Here is a 19,943-nt window from a genome sequence, read left to right as displayed (position 1 = left end):
AGATCTGGTACAGGGACCATGAATCAGGATAGGCTGATAGGTCAGATCTGGTACAGGGACCATGAATCAGGATAGGCTGATAGGTCACAACCAAGGGAAGGCAATGAGTTCACATCAATCTTCTATAACTCAGTCTCCATCCCACATTACTGTAAGACAGTATAGTAGTTTAAAAGACTGTGCTGGGCCACATGTCTATGACCACAAAAGCCCAGGGTACATGTGTAATATACCACACACCCTCTCATGGTTTATGACTTCATATGCAGCAGTATGCAGAGGAAGAGAGGGAGTTTCCACAGAGACAGAGAACTCTAGAGGAAGACAGGAGGGTTAGAGCTCAGTGGTTGGACCACTTGACTACAGATCAAGAGGTAGCAGGTTCAAATCTCCCCCTGTACTGGTTGTTGGCATGGATACAAGCAGCTGTTTAATGAATACAGTATTTCAGAACCTTGTGAGAAAGCTGGTTATATACTAGATATGAACATGAACCCCCCTAAAACTCACCCCTGCACAAAGATAGCTCTTACATATAGAACACATTTAACCCCTATGAAAAATCTCTCTGGAGTGAGAAAGGCAGTTGCGTGTGTGTGCTGTATGTATTAGGGAGAGAGAGAGGCAGGTGTGTGTATTATGCAGAGAGATAAAGAGATAAATGGACAGAGAGACAGAGGGAGAAAGAGAGGCCAGTGTGTTTGAGATGGATGAGTAGACTAAATCAGAGAGTCAGAGTCAGGAAGGGAGGGACTGTCAGAGCTTCTGGTAGAGGTGTTCATACTGGGGACAACATCACCAAGTCTAACTCTGCAATGGACTACTTAAAATGAGATTATATCATATTCAGTTATTCAACACACTCAAGAAACATAATGAACAGTGTAATCTTATCTAAAGCAGCTTTACAGCTTTACTTCTCTGAAACTGCCCTCTGTCATCACATGTTCTGTAATAACACCCAGTCCAGTAGATATCTGTACTGTAGACAATGATTAACAGGAATGACCAAGGATCTTTACTGTACTTTTGTACTCAAAGTCACCTTCAGTACAATGACAAACTAAGACTGACAAACAAATATTACGAGCCTGACGTTGTCAGGCGCTGTAGGGACGCTGTAGGGACTATGTCACTCGGCTGGCCTGGGAACGCCTCGGGGTCCCCCAGGAAGAGGTGGTGGAAGTGGCCGGGGAGAGGGAAGCCTGGGCCTCCCTGCTTAGGTCGTTGCCCCCGCGACCCGATCCCCGGACAAGCGGTAGATGACGACGACGACGACGTTGTCATACTCATAATTCTAGTCAGAATGAGTCTGAAAACTCTCCGTTGGGCTGTGACTATGGGGCGTGTGTCAACTGAGTTCGTAAAACAAATGCCTCTTCGCTCAATTGTATAGACCTACAACCAATCAGAGCAACGTAATATGTTGTTAGTTGAAAACAAATTCAACCCAAGGGCTCTTTGGTGACGTTATTGATTACGTTACTGTTGATCATCTGTCCATCATCGTATAAAGTCCGCCCTGACAATTTAATTGGTCCGAACAGCACCTGTTCGGATATAGTTTTGCCGCAATCGAGCCCCTCCAGACCCAACTTCCCGACCAAATTTTTTTGTGGGCGGGGATAATATTACCATTAAACCCATTAAAATCCTTCATTCTCTACTGGATATGGTTCTTCATGTTAGTGTCCAACCAAATGCTCCAACAGTTCAGCCATGTCTCTTGACCAACACCCTGGTCCTCCATTCAAGAGGATTGTAGGTCTGAGTGTTCAACTAGAATCATCCTCACTTCCTACCTGACCTGATAATAATCCATGGAGGGACTTACCTCTGCTTTCTGCTGGTCTGAATTCAAAACACAACGTCAACTACAGCAGGCATTGTCCTTTGTGCTGGAGAAGAAATCTGGTGATGCAGTTTGTGCTGCTTCCACAACGAGGATGAGCTGTGTCTGGAACATTCTACAGCTACAGGACAATATAACAGGTCAAAGTCTGGTCGTATAGACGCCATCACTCATTGTAGTAGCAGGTACACTGAACAGTAAAATACAACAGGTCAGAGTCTTGTGATATAAACACCATCATGAGAGCTGTTAACCCTTCAGGTAGCAGGGTGTGTACTTTTAGGTGTATTCTCAAATCAACTCAGCTAAATGTAATTAACAACCAAAGTGCTGTACATGGAGTTACAGAAATAAGATCACATACAACAGCTGAGAATACAACAAGCGTTTAACACCAACAAGGACAGGATGAGAGAAACTGACAAGGTCAAATGTATCAAGCAATTCATTAAAAGCTGGGGGAAATAAACACGTTGTGTTTGTCTGGAGAGACACTAGAGACGGAGATCATCCCAGAGTATAGGGGCTGCCACTGAAGGAGATGGCTTCTGTGGTTTGGGTTTGGTTCTAGTGTTGTGGGCTGGATCCTTGATTGTTGACAGACAGAATTCAGAGTAAGGGTGGATGGTTGTTTGTTTGAGGTCTGATCCTCATCTACAGGGTCTCTTCAGGGATGTGTCCTTTCTCCACTGATCTATATTTTAAACACTGATGACTGCCAGAGCAGGAGAACAGATTGATCTTAACATTTGCAAATGACTGTTGTCAGTCTCCTCCATGCTGACTGAAATGACCATGGCCCTGTTAGAGAGGATTTGGTCCAGTGGTGTGACCCCGCCCATCTCCCCTGGCCTCCTCCAGGTAGATGGAGCCCAGGTGCAGGTAAATGGGATGTGTGTCTGAGGCGTCCACCACTAAGTCCAGGGTCCTCTCATAGCCCTCCTGAGCATTCCTGTGCTCCCCAGTCTGGTCGTGCAGGTGACCGTCCAGAGCCACACGTCTGGGTCCTGCAGAGAGGGGAACCATCAGGAGAGAGATGATGTCCAAGTGGGACATTGGTTTGAATAGGATGTCTGCTGCTTGATCTTTATATGTGCATGTTTATTCTTTTGTTTGGGTTTTGTTTAGTTCTAGATTTTGTACAGTTGGTTTTATTGGTTTTGATGTGTTTACTATGGAGTTTGTGTCAGTATGTTTGTATTCATGTGTAGAGTTTTGCTATGTTTTAAATTGGATCCAGGCGATTTGTCAACACCCGGTGTAAATTGGAGCCCACCCCACAGCTGCCACAAGATGGTGTTAAAAGGAGAGAGACGAGAAGAGACGGGGGTTAACAAGGGTGAACAAGAAGACACAGAACGGAGGAGAGAGATAGGAAGGAGGGGCGAGCAACCAAGATGGAGGACGTGGGGGAAGGAGGGGGAGAGAGGGAGGAAAGGAACAGAAGAGAAAGAAAGAGGACAAGCCCCCGGACGGGAAACGGAGGACGGGAGGTCGAGCAAAGATCTGATCAACACCGACCAAAACAGATAAGAAGAGGAAAGAGACTGAAAGAGCAAGAGTGGAAGTGGTGTGAAGGAGCCCTGTGTGCAGGTGGACCGTGACTAAAGACGCTCCCTTCTCTCTCAGCGCCCGCAGCGGGTCCAGGGAGGAGCAGCAGAGGCTGCAGTAGAGCAGCAGGACGGACCCTGGAACCCCCGCGGCTGCTACTCACATCCATAGAACTCTGCTACTCACATCCATAGAACTCTGCTACCCACATCCATAGAACTCTGCTACTCACATCCATAGAACTCTGCTACTCACATCCATAGAACTCTGCTACTCACATCCATAGAACTCTGCTACTCACATCCATAGAACTCTGCTACTCACATCCATAGAACATAGATCTGGATTTGTGTTTGATGTATTTTAGAGATCCTGGACTTTCATGTTCACCGCGGTACCTTTTTACTTTTTATGCCTCGTTCTTACTTAATTTGATCTATTATTAATAAATCGTTGTAGTGCACCCTGTGTCGTTTTACCATTCTTTTGACAGTTGAATCCATTTTAAATAGCTGGTATCCAAAGAACTGCACTCTCAGTGTGTGACAGTTACACATGAATGTTTGATTGATTTGGTTAACACGTGTGGTGTGCTGCCAGCACTGAATGGACATCTCCCACAACCTCCAGTGAGTCTAGGTTTACTTTTAAATGATGATTATTCATTCATACAAAGATCATATTCAAAGAGCCAATAATGATGTGTCAGTAGCTGCTCCTGGTCTGTAGGTTGTTTGAGGCTCCTGGAAGCTGTGGTTGAGCGCCTCCTGCAGGCTGAGCTGGGCATTGCTGTACTCTGCCCTCAGCAGCTGCAGCCTGGCCATGGCCCCCCTCTGGACACAGCAGCTCCTGGCCCAGAGCCTGCTGAGACATCTGAGCATACACACACACACACACACACACTCACACACACAGTACAAACACACACATACATACACAAACACATACACACACATACAGTACACCATTACGTCACCAGACATAAGATGTTATGCTAAGTAATTTTAAGACTGTTACACATATAGTGATAATAAAATGAATTCCAATCAGATGGTAATGTTAAAGAATATTTTCTCTTTTCGTTTATTTTGTTTATTCACGAGTTCAGTAACACACCAGCGATTGAATAAATTATCTGTTTTTATTGAAGCAGGGCTGGTAGCAGAGCCAAGCCTGAATTAGTGGAAGAGACTTTGTACAAAACTGGTAATTGGAAAACGGGGAGTTTGGTTCCTTCACATTCTCCTGTGCTTTAACTGGGCCGATGATGTGTATGAGTTGATTGGAGTGAAGGAGGAGTGGTGTACTATCTTCCTCCCAAACTACAGTTAATCAAACTCCATGTAATTGCCATGAATGGACACAGTGGTATGTTTTTACATTTCTGTATTTACAGGAAATGTATTTCCTTCTCTTAAATAACTCCTTGACAAGGCCCATGTATGTCCTGGCTCCAGAAATCAGTACAAAGTAATGAGCTACAATGGTTATCCAGCAAGACCATGCTGGTGGATCAGCTTCATCATGCTGGTCCACCAGCTAAACCAGCACCAAACCAGCAAACCCCAGCATGGAAATGCTGCTGCTCTAGGCTGGTTGTTCCAGCAGGGGAGCGTGGCTGAAGTCCAGTGGATCCTGTCCTCCTCTGTGCTGAACTTCTCCTCAGGCAGTTTGGGGATGACAGGGAACTCTGTAGCCAGGTGTGCAGTCAGGCTCTACATTGTGTCCTGCACTTGTGACAGGTGGCAGTCCTGACCCTGACCCAGTCCACCTTGATGAGCGGGTACGCCCAGGTGGCACGCTTGAACAAGCTGGAGGCCTGTTTGGTCGAGGTGTCAGTCGTGCCCAACCTCCTCCGCCAGCTGAACTTCAAGGTGGTGTCGCTGTCACAGAGTCTGATATGCGAAACGCAGTCGACAAGTTGTGTACGGTAGGCTACGCACCACTGGGATGTTCTAGAGTGTTCTGCAGCACAAGGGAGTGTACGGTAGGCTACGCACCACTGGGATGTTCTAGAGTGTTCTGCAGCACAAGAGAGTGTACGGTATGCCACGCACCACTGGGATGTTCTAGAGTGTTCTGCAGCACAAGGGACTGTACGGTAGGTTACGCACCACTGGGATGGTCTAGACTCTTTTAGAACTCTTTGTAGAACTCTTTGTACATGAACACTCTAGAATGTACAAAAGGGCGGGTGGATAAAAGAGTCTGCTGAATGAACAACGAATAAATAAACCAATACCATTTTAAAAGGTCATATGTAAACGTTTTATGTAGATTAAATAGATCTAATAACTTTATAAAACGTCAATCCACGAATACATAAAATAATGAGGCTATAGTATGTCTTATTCATGTTTTAAAGAGTCATCCCCCATCACACCATTTCTTTTCCTCAGGTCTACTGTACTACGCAGGGCATGGTTACGAAAACTACAGCAAAAGTTTCATGGTCCCTGTAGACGCTCCCAACCCGTACCGCTCAGCCAACTGTCTGTGTGTGCAGAGCGTCCTCAAACTGATGCAGGACAAAGAGACTGGCCTCAATGTCTTCCTGCTGGACATGTGCAGGGAGAGGTGAGCAGAGGTTTCAGACGAAGTTGTGTATTACCTTGAGGAGTTGTACATTCATTTACATGTATTCATTTAGCAGACGCTTTTATCCAAAGCGACTTCCAAGGGAGAGCTTTACAAAGTGCATATGTCACTGATAATAACAACAAGATAGCCCCAAAGCATTGCGGGTAACGAAAAACAAGAAGCACACATTGTGAACAACCCAAAAATAAGTGCCAAAGAGAAGAACCATAAGAGCATGTAGTTAAGCAAGTTACAATTAAACAACATGAATCTCTAAGTGCAAGTGTACTTGTAGGAAAGCAAGCAACTGTAAAAATAAAAATAAGTAACTAAAATACAATATTTCGCAGCGAATACAACAGTTTAAATCAGTTACCACTAAACAAGAGCAACAAGTCTCTAAGCAAGAGTCATTGTGATCCCTGAGGAAACTAGCATTGGGTTCAGCAAACCATTCATAAGTACTGTTGTACTCCCGGAACACATCAAAAAACACATCAAATCCTTTTATCTTTGGACCAGGAACAGGTGGCAAAACACAATGCTTGATACTGGAAAAAAAGAGGATTCAAATGTAACTTTCACTATGGTACACACAACTATCCGTTATGGTAAATGAAGCCATTTCTTTTGACAGAATACACACTATTTTCTCTTCACACACAGGATAAACGTGCCCACAAGAACAATAAATTACAGAAAGACGCCAACCACAATCCAGCGTGATTTATCTGGTTTGGTATCTAGAAAACAAACAACAACAGGGTATTACTTGCGTGTGACCAATAATTGACATTTTGCAAATACAGACTTTTCATTCAAAGGGAAATATATAAAAGGATGAAGCTTACAGTTATGGATTTCAGCATAGACCATGGGGCTCCATTCACTCCACGGGCCATGGTCTATCCTGCACTGCACTTGGACCATGAACAGAGCCTCGGGGGGGAGACCGTATATAGCAAACTGTGTCTGTTTGCCTGAGACATATTCCTTTAAAGGCAAACAGAAGAAAACAAACTGGTGTGAAAGGTTGATCGTGTCACACAGAGAAGACAGTAAAACTTAATAATAAACTCCTAATTAGTAAATAGACAAAAATGAATGGTCTTGACCTCCCACACGTTCTCTTTCTTCTGTTTAATGCGTAGTTGATAGATGGGTGTGATCCATCCTGAGCGAACATCCAGCCCATGAGGTGGTTCCCATGTCATTAGCAGGTAAGGGCTGTCCTCACTTGGTAAGAATACGCGTAAAGCGAACCAACAAAGGATCCAGAGTGAGTCTTACAACTCTGTAACAGCCAGACAATCGGCATTCCACGTTGTAAACATTCTAGGACTTTGCTGTTACTAAAACCATTTTATTTAAGTAGAATACAACTTTGAATTGCCTCATGGTAATACGACAAATTCAACGCAGCATTAATGTTATGGTGAAAAACACTTGTGGTAGTAGCTATAGGAGGAGATGAAAGGCCCTAGTTACTGCAACTGAAAAAATCTGTTCATCCTCATTCTACCCAGGTTAGCGTGTACACGGCTCTCATACCAGTCAGAATATTTTCACACTTCTGTACACACAGTAAACAATATCTGTGAGACTATTATATGTACTTACAGCCGTGGCCAAAAGTATTGGGAGCATACATTTTGTGTTTGCAAAGCTTGCTGGGCCTTGGCATAAAATGACTGCCAACATCATTTCAGTAAGTCATATCATCAGCACAGGGGAAAGTGTGAGCTAGTTCTAGCCAGGTGAAATCACTCTGTCATTCTGATTGGATCTTAAGAGCAGACTGACTGCTATAAAAGAAGGGACTATTTGCATATATTGAAAATGTTTGCCCCAAAAAAGCTTAAAAAAATATGAATTGGCCTTATTGTATTCTATAGACACATGTGAAGCATGCGAAAACATTTTCCTCAAATACTGAATCAGCAAACTTTGCAAAACACAACATTTGTCATTGCCAAAACTTATGGCCACGACTGTACTTACCTATATTTGTTATATCCACTTCTAAGGGGTCAGATCTGGTTCTGCCCAGGGAGTTGGAGGCCACTATTGTAATGTTGTAGGAGACCCAGATAAATGTGTGAGTCCTGTCAAAGAAGCAGGAGTGGTCCCCTGCAGACTGGTAATCTGGACACTCAAAGGTTTCATCCGAACTGCACAGAAACAAAACATGAATGACGACAGGAGGTTAGAAAATTCAGGCCGTGACTCACACCGCTGAAATACTTTCAGAACTCTGACCCTAGATCTTCTAATGTCCTTTTCTACAAGCACTATTTGTAAAATCCAATCGATTAAAATGTCTACTAAATGAATAAAATGTTGAATGTTATGTCCCATGGACTTATATTTACTTATCACTGATATGCAACGTAATTACCTACGGGGAGTATACACAGCACGTATTATACAACCACAGCATGTTCAGTGAAGTGCATTAATAATCATGTATGGTTAGCTGTGTGTTCATGTGTCCAGTACACACACAAGGACTGGCTAGACTTTTCGTTCTTTGTCCAGAACTTTTAACAACGTCCTTACTCTCAAGGCCGAGGAGGAAACACAAAATCGGCTTCAATTTCCTCTAATATAACTGACAGTTTAGAGGATTCATTGGGGTGTAAATACAGACTTCTGAAACACAGTAAACGACTTCTTAGTTGGACTAAGATCCATTATATTTTAAGTGCTTACTCTTCTTTCCTGTAGTAAAGGTGGTACATGGTTGGCAGTCCGCCATCTGAACCAGACTCCCATCGGCATGTGAAGGTCTCTTTCTCAGGAGATCTACAGTAAAGGTGAACAGGTTGCCCTGGTGGAGACACACCTGGTGGCATAGCAGAAAACCAACCACCAACTCTAAACTCATCATAATCCCAAACTAACATAGCACTGTAAATATGTTCTTAGAAATGTACTGATGCCTATGTTGCAGGGACTTACCAGTGCATATAGGGAATGGTAAAAGAAGCAGGGTATTAGGGTGCCCAGAACCTTTTCCCACATCTTTCCCCAAGTCCTCTGGCAGGAAACAGGAAATCCTGAATATGACATCACAAATGATTAAGATGCTACACATGTTTACAGGGCAGCCAGACTTGTTTTTACTTACAACAACAGACATGGAGGGGAAACAACTAACTGAACACAGGCAAGACATCTGGTAATGGACCTTAAGACTAGTCTGAGTGGCATCTGATTGGAAACTGCCTCCAAGGACACTAAGTGAATATTTACAGTAAGTCTTCAGACCCTCAGACCCAGAAATTAAGTGGATTTATCCTAAACACACATACGCACACACATTAGTGTTGTTATGAATGTTTGTTTTGTAGTGACTCTAATGAGCCCCGGCACCAGTAAACATCCCCTTGAAATCTCTTACACATTATAAGTAATAAGTTGCTCAGAGGGACACGTGATAGTTGGGAAGGAGAAGGGTGGGTAACCTACAGAGAAATCACTCAACCTCGCTAAAACATAGATCAGTTTAAATATAAGATTATTGTGCATACAGTATATCCTATCAGACAGAAATCATTTTGATTTAGTTTTCCACTGAGTTGATTCTGTGAGAAAGTTATAATTACCTAAACAAATGTTAACTATTTTTGGAAAGTTTAATATTAGAATTCCAGTTCTACCTTAATCTACCCTTGCATGTACTGCCCTTCAGTCTAGAATCATCCAGAACATTTTGTAAAGGCCTAGTAAAAACAGATACATTATCTGTCATCGACAATGTTAAAGGACATACAGGCACAGTTTTTCCCCTTGAAGGTCATAGCAATGTTTCAACATAATAGCTTCAGAGGAGACGCTGAGACTCTGAGGTTAAGAACAGGGTAGTTAAGAGCCCGATTGATAACGGTCATTCTGATAGCTGGTGATAGCATAGTAGATTAGGTCCCTCATTTTCCCTTAAATGGCCAAAATTCTTTGGAAAGTAGGCATCACAAATATTAGGCTTATAATCACAACAGTTTTGCTATCATGAATTCAATTAAATAGAGGTCCTGTCACTACTGCATCACTCATCAGTACACTATCGCTCTCTTGCCCACCCCTAGGTTCAACTCCAGGCTCCGACTCACACACGCAACTGCCACCCTTTATAAAACCCGCTTCACATGTAAATAACCTGTTCGCCAATTTCACGTGAAGAACTTGGAAATAATCCGGTATGGTCAAATGTAGGACCAGGAACTTGATGTTGGCAAGCCTATCTCATAGGCTACAATTACCAGAGAGCTTCAAAGATGTAACATTAGGCCTACTGCTACTTCGCCCCTCATCAGGTATGGTGACTGTCAGCTGTTCAAATGTAATCTAAATGATGATCTGAGTGAAAGTATACCACCACTGGTGGTACACCACCTACCACATGCGGTTCCAAAAGTTGTTACAGATGTTCTTTGCAGTGTCAAGGTCAACCTTGTAATAGGGACTCATGAGGTCCGCCATAAGCAGATAATGTGGTGCTCGAAATGGATAGTAACGCACTTTTCACTGGTCTTCCCAAGAAAACCACTGAAAGACTGCAGCTCATTCAAAATTCTGCAGCTAGATTATTAACCAAAACTAAAAGGAGAGAACACATTAGTCCTGTCCTAGCTACTTTACACTGGCTCCCTGGTCCTTTTTCTTACATACAAAGCTCTACACGGACAAGGACTTAGCTACATTGCTAATTCCCTTATAAACTACACACCAGCTAGAACACTGCGATCATCAAATGAAGGCCTATTAGAGGTCACCAGAAGCAGTCATAAGAAGATTGGTCATTCGGCCTTTGCTAATTATGCCCCAAAACTGTGGAATAAATTACCCATAAATATTAGGGAAGCAAACACGCTAGACATTTTTAAAAGATCTAAAACCTACCTTTTTACCGAAGCATTTAAGTAATTTTATCTCAGAAGGGTTTTACTACTTTTATTAGTTATATTTTTGTTGCTATTTTAATTATTACTTTTATCACTTGTATTATTGTTTTTATTGATTTTATGTAAAGCACCGTGAACTACAATTCTTGTATGAAATGTGCTATATAAATAAAGTCTTACTTCTTAAGATAGAGGTCCTGTATTGCCCGCAATACAGAAATGCTGCGCCCCCCTCCCTCAGTGAGAACGCACTCAAATTCAAAAAAATATTTTTTTAGATGGCTACACATATGATACCTCGTTGGAAAGCTATGATTCTTGTGCTTCCATTGAAATAAACCAATTCAAGCTCAACTCGCAACAGAAAGTACCGTCAACGTCTTTGTCCGGTGACCGTTCATTCAACAATGCCAGAGAAAAAAGTTGTAGCCTACTTACCTAAGATTACTTAGGAATGTTCCAGGTATGCACGCAACTCATCAAAACCTCATCTGCTTACATTCCAAAGGGTCCAAAGTATCAAACCATGTCGAGTAGTTGTCCAAACAATGAATTATATCCACACATAGCCACGATCTTGTTGCTTCATTTTTACTAATCAAAAATGTTTTTTGCCGAAGTGTCACAAACAATTGCTAATAGCTACTCATGTGAGTTATGGGACGCCGAGTTAGTCAAAATTAAATAAATAAATAAATAGGTAAATGAATAGATAAATACATACATAAATAAATACGGCTATGAAATAAACTCTGAAATAAAAAAAGATGGTAAGAAATATATAAATATAACATTATATAATTATATAGCTGAATCCATTTACCGACATCAATAAATAAATACATTTATTTATTTAAAAATGACGTTTTTGTAAAGACAACATGTATTTAATTCATGGGACTTTTATTTCCTAATGCCACATTTATTTATTTTTTGAGACATTTACGCACCACATTTTTTTCCACATGTATTTCCACACCACATTTATTTCCACTCCACATTTATTTCAGTGCTGTATTTATTTCACATCTCACATGCAAATGAGAGGGGCGTGGTTATCGTCAGACCAACGCAGCAGATAGCTATGCTACCTGTATGGGGGTGACAGTGGCATCGCACTGCCGAAAAGCATACAATGTAGACAAGCTTTGCCCATAATGTCTGTGTCGTCTGTTGAAGGGGTCTTGGTCTTGACACGTCTTGGTTAGTTGCAACTTTAAATAGCCAATAATAACAAAGTGTTAAGAAACTTGACTTCAATTTGAAGCAGTAGCCTACTGTAAATCCAAAGGTATGGGAAATGTCTGGAATGGTCTGGCTTCACTTCAGGTCTTGTCTCACTAAATGGTAATGCATGGCATAATGGTGAGGCTAGATCGTTATAATCAGGTGCCTTATCGACCTAGTTATATACATAATAGCAGAGCGATGTAGCGGTGGTGGCAGTGATTGTCTTCTTTGTTGCTAGCTGTGTTAGCTAACATTACCTGGCACTTATCACCCCCCACTACCTGTACATCTTGCACACGAACAGTGCTCGATAAGTCTCAAACTATTTAAGACTTCAATATCTATGTTCTGTAGAGCACTTATCCGCCCAAGTACCTCTACAAAATCTACTATCTGTGCCAAAATATATATCCTGACAAGCCATGCCGTTCGGCAGTGCGATTCCACTGTCACCCCCATACAGGTAGCATCGCTATCTGCTGCGTAGGTCTGACGATAACCACGCCCCTCTCGTTTGCATGTGAGATTTGAAATAAATACAGCACAGAAATAAATGTAGTGTGGAAACAAATGTGGCGTGGAAATACATGTGGAAATAAATGTGGCGTGTAAAAGTCCCATGAAATAAATAAATGTTGTCTTTACAAAAACGTCATTTTGAAATAAATAAATGTATTTATTTATTGATGTCGGTAAATGGATTCAGATGTAATTATATAATGCTATATTTATTGCCACCTTTTTTTATTTCAGAATTTATTCCATAGCCATATTTATTTATGTATGTATTTATCTATTTATTTACCTATTTATTTATTGATTTAATTTTGACTAACTCGGTGTTCCATAGTGAGTAGAGTAGAAACCATAGAGTTAATATGTAGACACGCGGGGATAGTCTTGGCCGCTACACTATGACCTTTCGATAGACATCTTGGTTGACTCAATAGGAGCTTCCATGCCCCGGTGACAGCCCTCTAAAGCCAACCAGGTCTGTTCAACCTGTGGTCCAATGCTGTCTTCCAGCTAATACCTATCACCTCTAGACCTCTTCAGGCCTCTGTTTTCAACACAAAATCTAGGCGGAAATAGAAACTTTCACTTTCCTTGTGTTCAAGCTTCTATTACTCAACACCAGTAGGACTGACAGGGGTCCTGACAACAAGGAACATAACTTCAGAGTGTCAGCTTTCAAAAGAGTCCATTTACATACATGTACTCCAAATGGTTCAAGAACAGCAGTCAATTTAGTTTGGGTATGCTGTTTAGGCATTTTTGGGCACATTTAACAGGAATAAGAAGGGGTTAATCTCTCTTTCTGCCTCTCTCTCTTTCCACTGTAGAGTTCAGTCTGATTATCGTCTATCTGGTTCAGATGTCTTCTCTGTTACATTTCAGCTGTTACAGTGCTCTGTAGAAACGATGTCATGTATGAGGAAACACTATTGTTTTTCACTTGACGCCAGTAGATATTATGGGCGGTTTTAGGAGTTGTGGGTCCCATCATTTGGTCAATGATGGGCAAATATAACACAATCTGAACAAATTATGACAAATTATGTAACTCGTAACTCTCAGTCAAATGTACAATAATCTCCAGAAACATGACTTCTCATCCTTTCACATGATTATCACTGTACTATGTTCTGTACTGTAACTCTGGATGTTTGTCCTCCCTCACCTGCAGCCTACATCACCTGTCCTGCCAGCACCCTCCTCTCTCTGCCCTGTCTCTGATCACCTGCCCTGCCAGAACCCTCCTCTCTCTGTCCTGTCTCTGATCACCTGCCCTGCCAGAACCCTCCTCTCTCTGTCCTGTCTCTGATCACCTGCCCTGCCAGAACCCTCCTCTCTCTGTCCTGTCTCTGATCACCTGCCCTGCCAGAACCCTCCTCTCTCTGCCCTGTCTCTGATCACCTGCCCTTCCAGAACCCTCCTCTCTCTGTCCTGTCTCTGATCACCTGCCCTGCCAGAACCCTCCTCTCTCTGTCCTGTCTCTGATCACCTGCCCTGCCAGAACCCTCTTCTCTCTATCCTGTCTCTGATCAGGGTCTCTCTCATGCTCAGGATACACTTGCACTGTGCAAATGAAACCTTCCCCAATGCACAGAGGAACATGTGGAACAGGTTTACACCTTTTTTTTTTTTTCTTTTTTTTTTAACCTTTATTTAACCAGGCAAATTGCTTGAGGTCAAATGACCTCTTTTTCGAGCAAGGCCTGGCCAAAATGGCAGCAGCTAGAATGAATCAAATACAAGACAAACATAAAAAGAAAGCAGACATGAGAAAACAGAGACAAAAGCACAGACATGAAAAAACAGAGACCAATACATTCCAATGGGTGAAAGAAAAACTATTTTGAGGAAAAAATACTACACAGTGAAACATTTACACACTCCAAAATTCGCCATTAAGAAACACGTAATTCGAGTTTTAAAATCATTCATGGTGATGAGTTCCTGTAATTTGAGTGTTTTTTGTACAGTGTTCCAGGCGGAGGGAGCAGAGTACATGAAAGCCCTCTTCCCAAACTCAGTACAGGTTCTGGGGACAGAGGTGGAAAGAAAGACCAGAGAGCGTAAACTGTATGATGAGTCTGAATTAAAAGTGAGGTATGTGCAGAGATATGAGGGGAGTAGTCCAGTAATTGCTTTGTAAATGAAGGTGTACCAGTGAAGAAGTCTGCGAGCTGACAGGGACAGCCAGCCTACTTTGGAATACAGGGTACAATGATGGGTGAGTGATTTATAGCCGGTGATGAATCTTAAAGCACAATGATATGAAGCATCAAGCATATGAAGTGAAGTGGAGCAGGCATTCATGTACAGTACGTCACCATAATCTAATAATGGAATAAAAGTAGCCGCAATTAGCCTTTTTTTAGAAACAAAAGAAAAACACCTGGGGGTGTATTGAATGAAGGTTTATGCCATGGTGGGTTGTCATAGGCTAGCCATCTCTTTGAACCACAATCAAAAGCTGTTAGCACTAGCTCCCCAGTCTAGAGAACCAAAGCACTCTTAATATGATATATACATTTAATAAGTTCATTCAAACCCCTAATTACACATGTATAGTTTCCTTGTCAACTGTCATAGCCTGTCTCCTTCCATGGCCACTGTTAACTGATACACAGTACATCCTCTTCCTGTTACATCACAGGTAGGAGGTCCTTAACCACTGACTGGCTGTGTTTCGAACCGCAGTCTTTGTGGTTTCCCAATATATATTTAAAAAAAAATGAAAAATGAAAAAATCATAACAAACCAGACTAGCCGCAATCTATCTGAGGTTTCTCAAATCCGTTTTAGACTCAAGCAGCCTTTGCAGTTTCCAAAACATAACAACCCAGACTAGCCACAATCTGCGGTCTCTTAAATCCGTCTTGGATATCACACATATGACTGTTGTTATATTCCGGGTGTGTGGTGGGAGTGCGAAAGTATTAATTCCTGAGGTTTGTGTTGTGTGTTTTTTGTGATAACTTCAGGTCGTTATGACCCACAGCTATGTTGTGACAACTTTCCATGATTCAAAAATATTTTTATAAAAAGTGAAGAATTTTTTTTTTCCTTCACAAACTCACCCTGGAGGCCTGGGGGGGGGGGGGTATAAAGAAAACTGGGTAAACAGGTCAGACAGTGCCACCCCGGTGACATGGGCTGCCTAATAAACAAGGTGAATGTGCACCTTCCTGCCACTGTAAATTCTTTGTCAGTGCAAACTTTTATGGCGAATAAAACCGATTCTGATTGTGATCACCCATTAATGACAAGCCCCTATTCCTGCTGGGGGTGCTGTCCGCGGTGCTGATGGCACTAAATCATCCTATCCTGATTATCATTACACCCTGTATGAATCTGGAGTCTGTCTTGTTCTTTGGTTTCCTGGCTCTCACCATAGCACAGAGTGTGAAAGAAAGATGGAGGACCAATACATCTAAATGCAAAGAAACATTTTATTAGGTGAATAGTAAATTAACATTCATTCAATAGGAATAAAGAACACATTTATACAAAATACTCCTTGTTAAGAAGACAGTCGCAGTGAAATAAAACTAGCTGAGCACAGGAATTCATTTGGTTAAGAAGATCTGCACCTTTCTTTGAAAAACACACTGATAATTTTTGCTGTGAAGTTAGAAATTAGGATACAGCACAGGGTCTAGAAAAACCTGAAATGTGAAACAACAACAGTAACACCAGTCTGCTCTAAGAAAGGTACATGCTATACTATGGATGCAACATTGTGCTTTTTGAAAGTGTTGTGGACTCAATATGCTCTTTCTATGGTCCAAGGTCAGTTGATGTGGACAACAAGGATTTCTGTAAGTCGTAGTCGATTATAACAAAGGTCTTACTTTATTGTGCCAGGATTGGAATACATTCACTAGGCTGTCTCAGCTCCAGAGACAAACCCAAAAACTTACATGGCAGAGAGGGATATTTATACAAGACATGAACGTCATACAAATATTTCATTGGCAATCGGCCTGGAACCCTGATAAACAGATAGGCCTATCCTTCAATACATGTTGACTCATTTCATAAAGGGCAACCTCCACCCCCCTCCTAACAGCTGCTTCCCTGTCTCAATCTGACCAGTGGAAGTATCAGAGGGAACAGAGCAATCTGCTGATTGCTTAATCGGACCCTAGACCAGGCCCATAGAAGGATACGCCCTGAGACTTTTGGCAAGCCTACTAGGCCTGCCCTTAGCCTGCTCTGTTGTTAGATAAATGAGACATACTGTTCTAGGTTGACTTGTTACCCTATATACAGAGTTTGCATAAAACTACTACAAAAGCATTATAATTGATAAGTACATTAAATAATTACTAATTAATAATATAAACAACTATAAAACACATGCCAATTTTTGAGGAACTCATTCTAAAAAAGTGTTTGGATGATTAAAGCTACACATATTGTGAGAATACTAAGCTTGTAGCTGATGCCAGTTGTGGCTGTGCTTGTTATTGTAGTAGCAGTGGCTGTTGTAGGCGCAGCAGTGGCTGTTGTAGGCGCAGCTGTGGTTGTTGTAGGCGCAGCAGTGGCTGTAGTAGGAGCAGCTGTGGTTGTTGTAGGAGCAGCTGTGGCTGTAGTAGGAGCAGCTGTGGTTGTTGTAGGAGCAGCTGTGGTTGTTGTAGGAGCAGCTGTGGTTGTTGTAGGTGCAGCAGTGGCTGCTGTAGGAGCATCTGTTGTTGTAGTAGCAGCTGTGGTTGTTGTAGGAGCAGCTGTGGTTGTTGTAGGAGCAGCTGTGTCTGTTGTAGGAGCAGCTGTGGTTGTTTGAGGAGAAGCCGTTGATGTTGGAGCTGTTGTGGTTGTTGCTGGTACAGCTGTGGTTGTTGCGGCACTAGCTGTGGTTGTTGTCGGAGAAGCTGTGGTTGTTGTAGGAGTTGTAGTTTGACAGCTCCCCAAACCTATTTAAAGTTGATTAATGCTCATTATTTTCAATTACTTAAATTATTAACCTCAGTTTAATTCTATTAGAACTTTAAAAAATAACTTACTAATAATCAGAAGTAGCAGAAGCATTTTATGTCCAATCATTTTCCAAATGTTTCTTTCGATTCTGAAATACATTTTAAATAAATGATGTGTACTTAACTTCATTGAATTAAAGATACATTTGGCAGTTATGTATTTGATTGTCAGTCACATAAGTCAAATGTTTCTTTGTATTTTCAGCATAATAATATCAAACATAAACCTTTTACAAGCATCTTGTATTCCAGTAACATTGAAATTGCAGTTATTCAGATGTCAGTTTAAGATAGCATGGAATGGTGATCATTATTAAACTTTTAGCTCAGTATGGATTTGTATTCATTCATTCATCTAAATACCCTTTTTATATATTATTAATACAAATGTCAACATGAATTAATTAATTTATGATCATAATTGTACATATTTTCGGATAACTGATAACATATATTCAGTTTAAAACAATTAAACACTTACCAATATTAAAAGGAGTTTAATATTCAATATTCAGAGATGCTCTCTCTTCTTCTCTCCTGCAGTGTTCTTCAAGTGTGTCATGTCCTCTTCAGCTAGAGCTTTTATTGAGGAGGTATCCACCTGTATGACATCAGAAGACAGTTTGTATGTAAGGGAAAAACAGGGTGGAATTGCCATGACATACCATGCCTTTCCCCTTTCAGTGTTGTGACATCACATTATCATCATCAGTCCAGCTTGACGCATCAAGACAATTCCTGGGCAAATTGTCTTTTACCAAAGTAATTGTTAAAAGTCTGGAATACATATCTGTTAGATAAAAGTGGTAATGTTTTCAAGTTGTACAAACAAGTTATTGAACAACAACTGTTAATCCTCCTGAATGATGTATTATTTAAAAAAAATTCACTTAGAAATGAATATGTGAAGAACATTTTTTCATATTCACATGACAGAAATATGCTTTGAGTCAATAAGGACGAAACATCTTGCTCAAGTATCCAATTGTGTCTGTTGATCCCACACCCATTTCTGGCACAGGACGGTGTTTAGTACCTGCACCTGCGTCATATCTTGTCACTCTTCCTTTGTAACATCTATTAATAGCAGACAAATGCTATACTTATATATAGCTTATTATTATTATTATTATTAACTTATATACTTATTATTGCTAATCACTTCCTTGAACCAAAAACACAAAGTGGAATCATTTCAAGATTTGTAAACTCTAATTATAACTTGCATCATTTTTTACTTGCGGACCTCCACATTAAGAAGGACAGAGGAGCAAGCTCAGCAACAGACTAATCACAACGTTTCAGTGGGCAGCTCAAATGAACGTTATTAAAATGTTTCGCCAAGGGACATGAGGTTCTTTAATACTTCCACATTTACACTTATGGGCTCGTTATTGTACATTTCTTTTTCTAGCGGAACACATTTAACATAACTTCCTTCTTTTTTTATTCTAAAATAATGTCCATCTCTGGATGTTCTATAACATTTAGACATATTTTTTGCATAAATGCTGTCAAATCTGTCTATATATCTGACACATAAGTGCCTAACCGTCAGCTTTTGTTATAGTACTAGTCAGATCTAATTTCATCTCATTTACACAAAGAAACAGTGCCTCTTTTCATTTCACTATTTCACTATTCAAAAATGGTGTAAAGCAGAAATGAACATTTGTTTTAAGTTCATCACACCACAGAAGAATGTGTTGGTACCCATCTAAATTTGAATTTAAATAAAGCACAGACAAATATGTAAAATGTGTCACCTGAAGGAGCTGTAGATCAACCCCCTTGTGTGGAAGGCACCGCCTCTCTCAAGTACCTACGACCCGGATAATGGACGCTACGGCAAGTGAGAGGAGGAGCCATGCAGTGATCTGATGTAGATAGGTGGATGTGATGTAGATAGGTTGGGTTTTGCCCCGCCTATACAAAACATGAGCTGAAAATGGGTGAGAAACTGTTAAACGGTTTAACTCTACAAATTTCAGTGCGACAAAGTTTTTGCGCTTTGCTTTCAGCAACTCATTTCACACGTATATAATATACTGAAAAGCAAATGACGGAATTTGCTCTACAGCATCTTTCATTCCTGCTATCGTATCGTCTTTGTATGCTAATCATGTTTACATTATTTCTGTAATTGAAAAGAAAAAAGTAAGGTCCATTTACCGTTTAAATGCTATTTAGTAAAGACTTACAAGCAATTTTAAGTTGTGTACGTGTTATTTGTAAATATTATGGTATTTGCCTCATAAATGGAAACTGTACTTCCCTTTATTCTTTTCTTCACAAATTAAATAGCAAAATTTGACTGTAAATCAAACCCTAGGTAAATCC

At 41.0% G+C, this 19,943-nt stretch overlaps 1 protein-coding gene and 1 long non-coding RNA gene across 2 annotated transcripts; both read right to left on the bottom strand.

Annotated features, from left to right (window-relative positions):
• Nucleotides 1–6,676: 6,676 nt before the first annotated feature.
• On the bottom strand, nucleotides 6,677–10,465 carry LOC146219465 (prolactin receptor-like). The gene is made up of 7 exons (XM_084695268.1): nucleotides 10,383–10,465; nucleotides 8,945–9,042; nucleotides 8,696–8,828; nucleotides 7,985–8,154; nucleotides 7,099–7,268; nucleotides 6,835–6,976; nucleotides 6,677–6,726 (listed from the first exon to the last, which is right to left on the bottom strand). Exons 1-7 carry the CDS (start codon nucleotides 10,463–10,465, stop codon nucleotides 6,677–6,679), a joined length of 846 nt encoding a protein of 281 aa, XP_084551394.1.
• A 5,991-nt stretch (nucleotides 10,466–16,456) lies between these two features.
• Nucleotides 16,457–18,217, bottom strand: LOC146219464 (uncharacterized). Its single transcript, XR_014750982.1, has 3 exons — nucleotides 18,085–18,217; nucleotides 17,631–17,692; nucleotides 16,457–17,540 (listed from the first exon to the last, which is right to left on the bottom strand). It is a non-coding gene; the product is annotated as an uncharacterized LOC146219464 (long non-coding RNA).
• Between the last annotated feature and the right edge of the window lie 1,726 nt (nucleotides 18,218–19,943).

This window comes from Hypomesus nipponensis, chromosome 28 (assembly GCF_054491055.1).
Source record: "Hypomesus nipponensis isolate SF chromosome 28, ASM5449105v1, whole genome shotgun sequence".
NCBI classification, from domain to species: domain Eukaryota; kingdom Metazoa; phylum Chordata; class Actinopteri; order Osmeriformes; family Osmeridae; genus Hypomesus; species Hypomesus nipponensis.
Note: the sequence above shows the minus strand (reverse complement) of the source record. Positions and strands in the feature narration are given on the sequence as shown.

Coding starts and splice junctions, on each gene's coding strand:
- LOC146219465 (XM_084695268.1), bottom strand. CDS start 10,465: ATGGCGGACCTCATGAGTCCCTATTACAAGGTTGACCTTGACACTGCA. Junction 9,043..10,382: donor AACTTTTGGAACCGCATGTG/GTAGGTGGTGTA, acceptor TGTCATATTCAG/GATTTCCTGTTTCCTGCCAG. Junction 8,829..8,944: donor ACCATTCCCTATATGCACTG/GTAAGTCCCTGC, acceptor CTATGCCACCAG/GTGTGTCTCCACCAGGGCAA.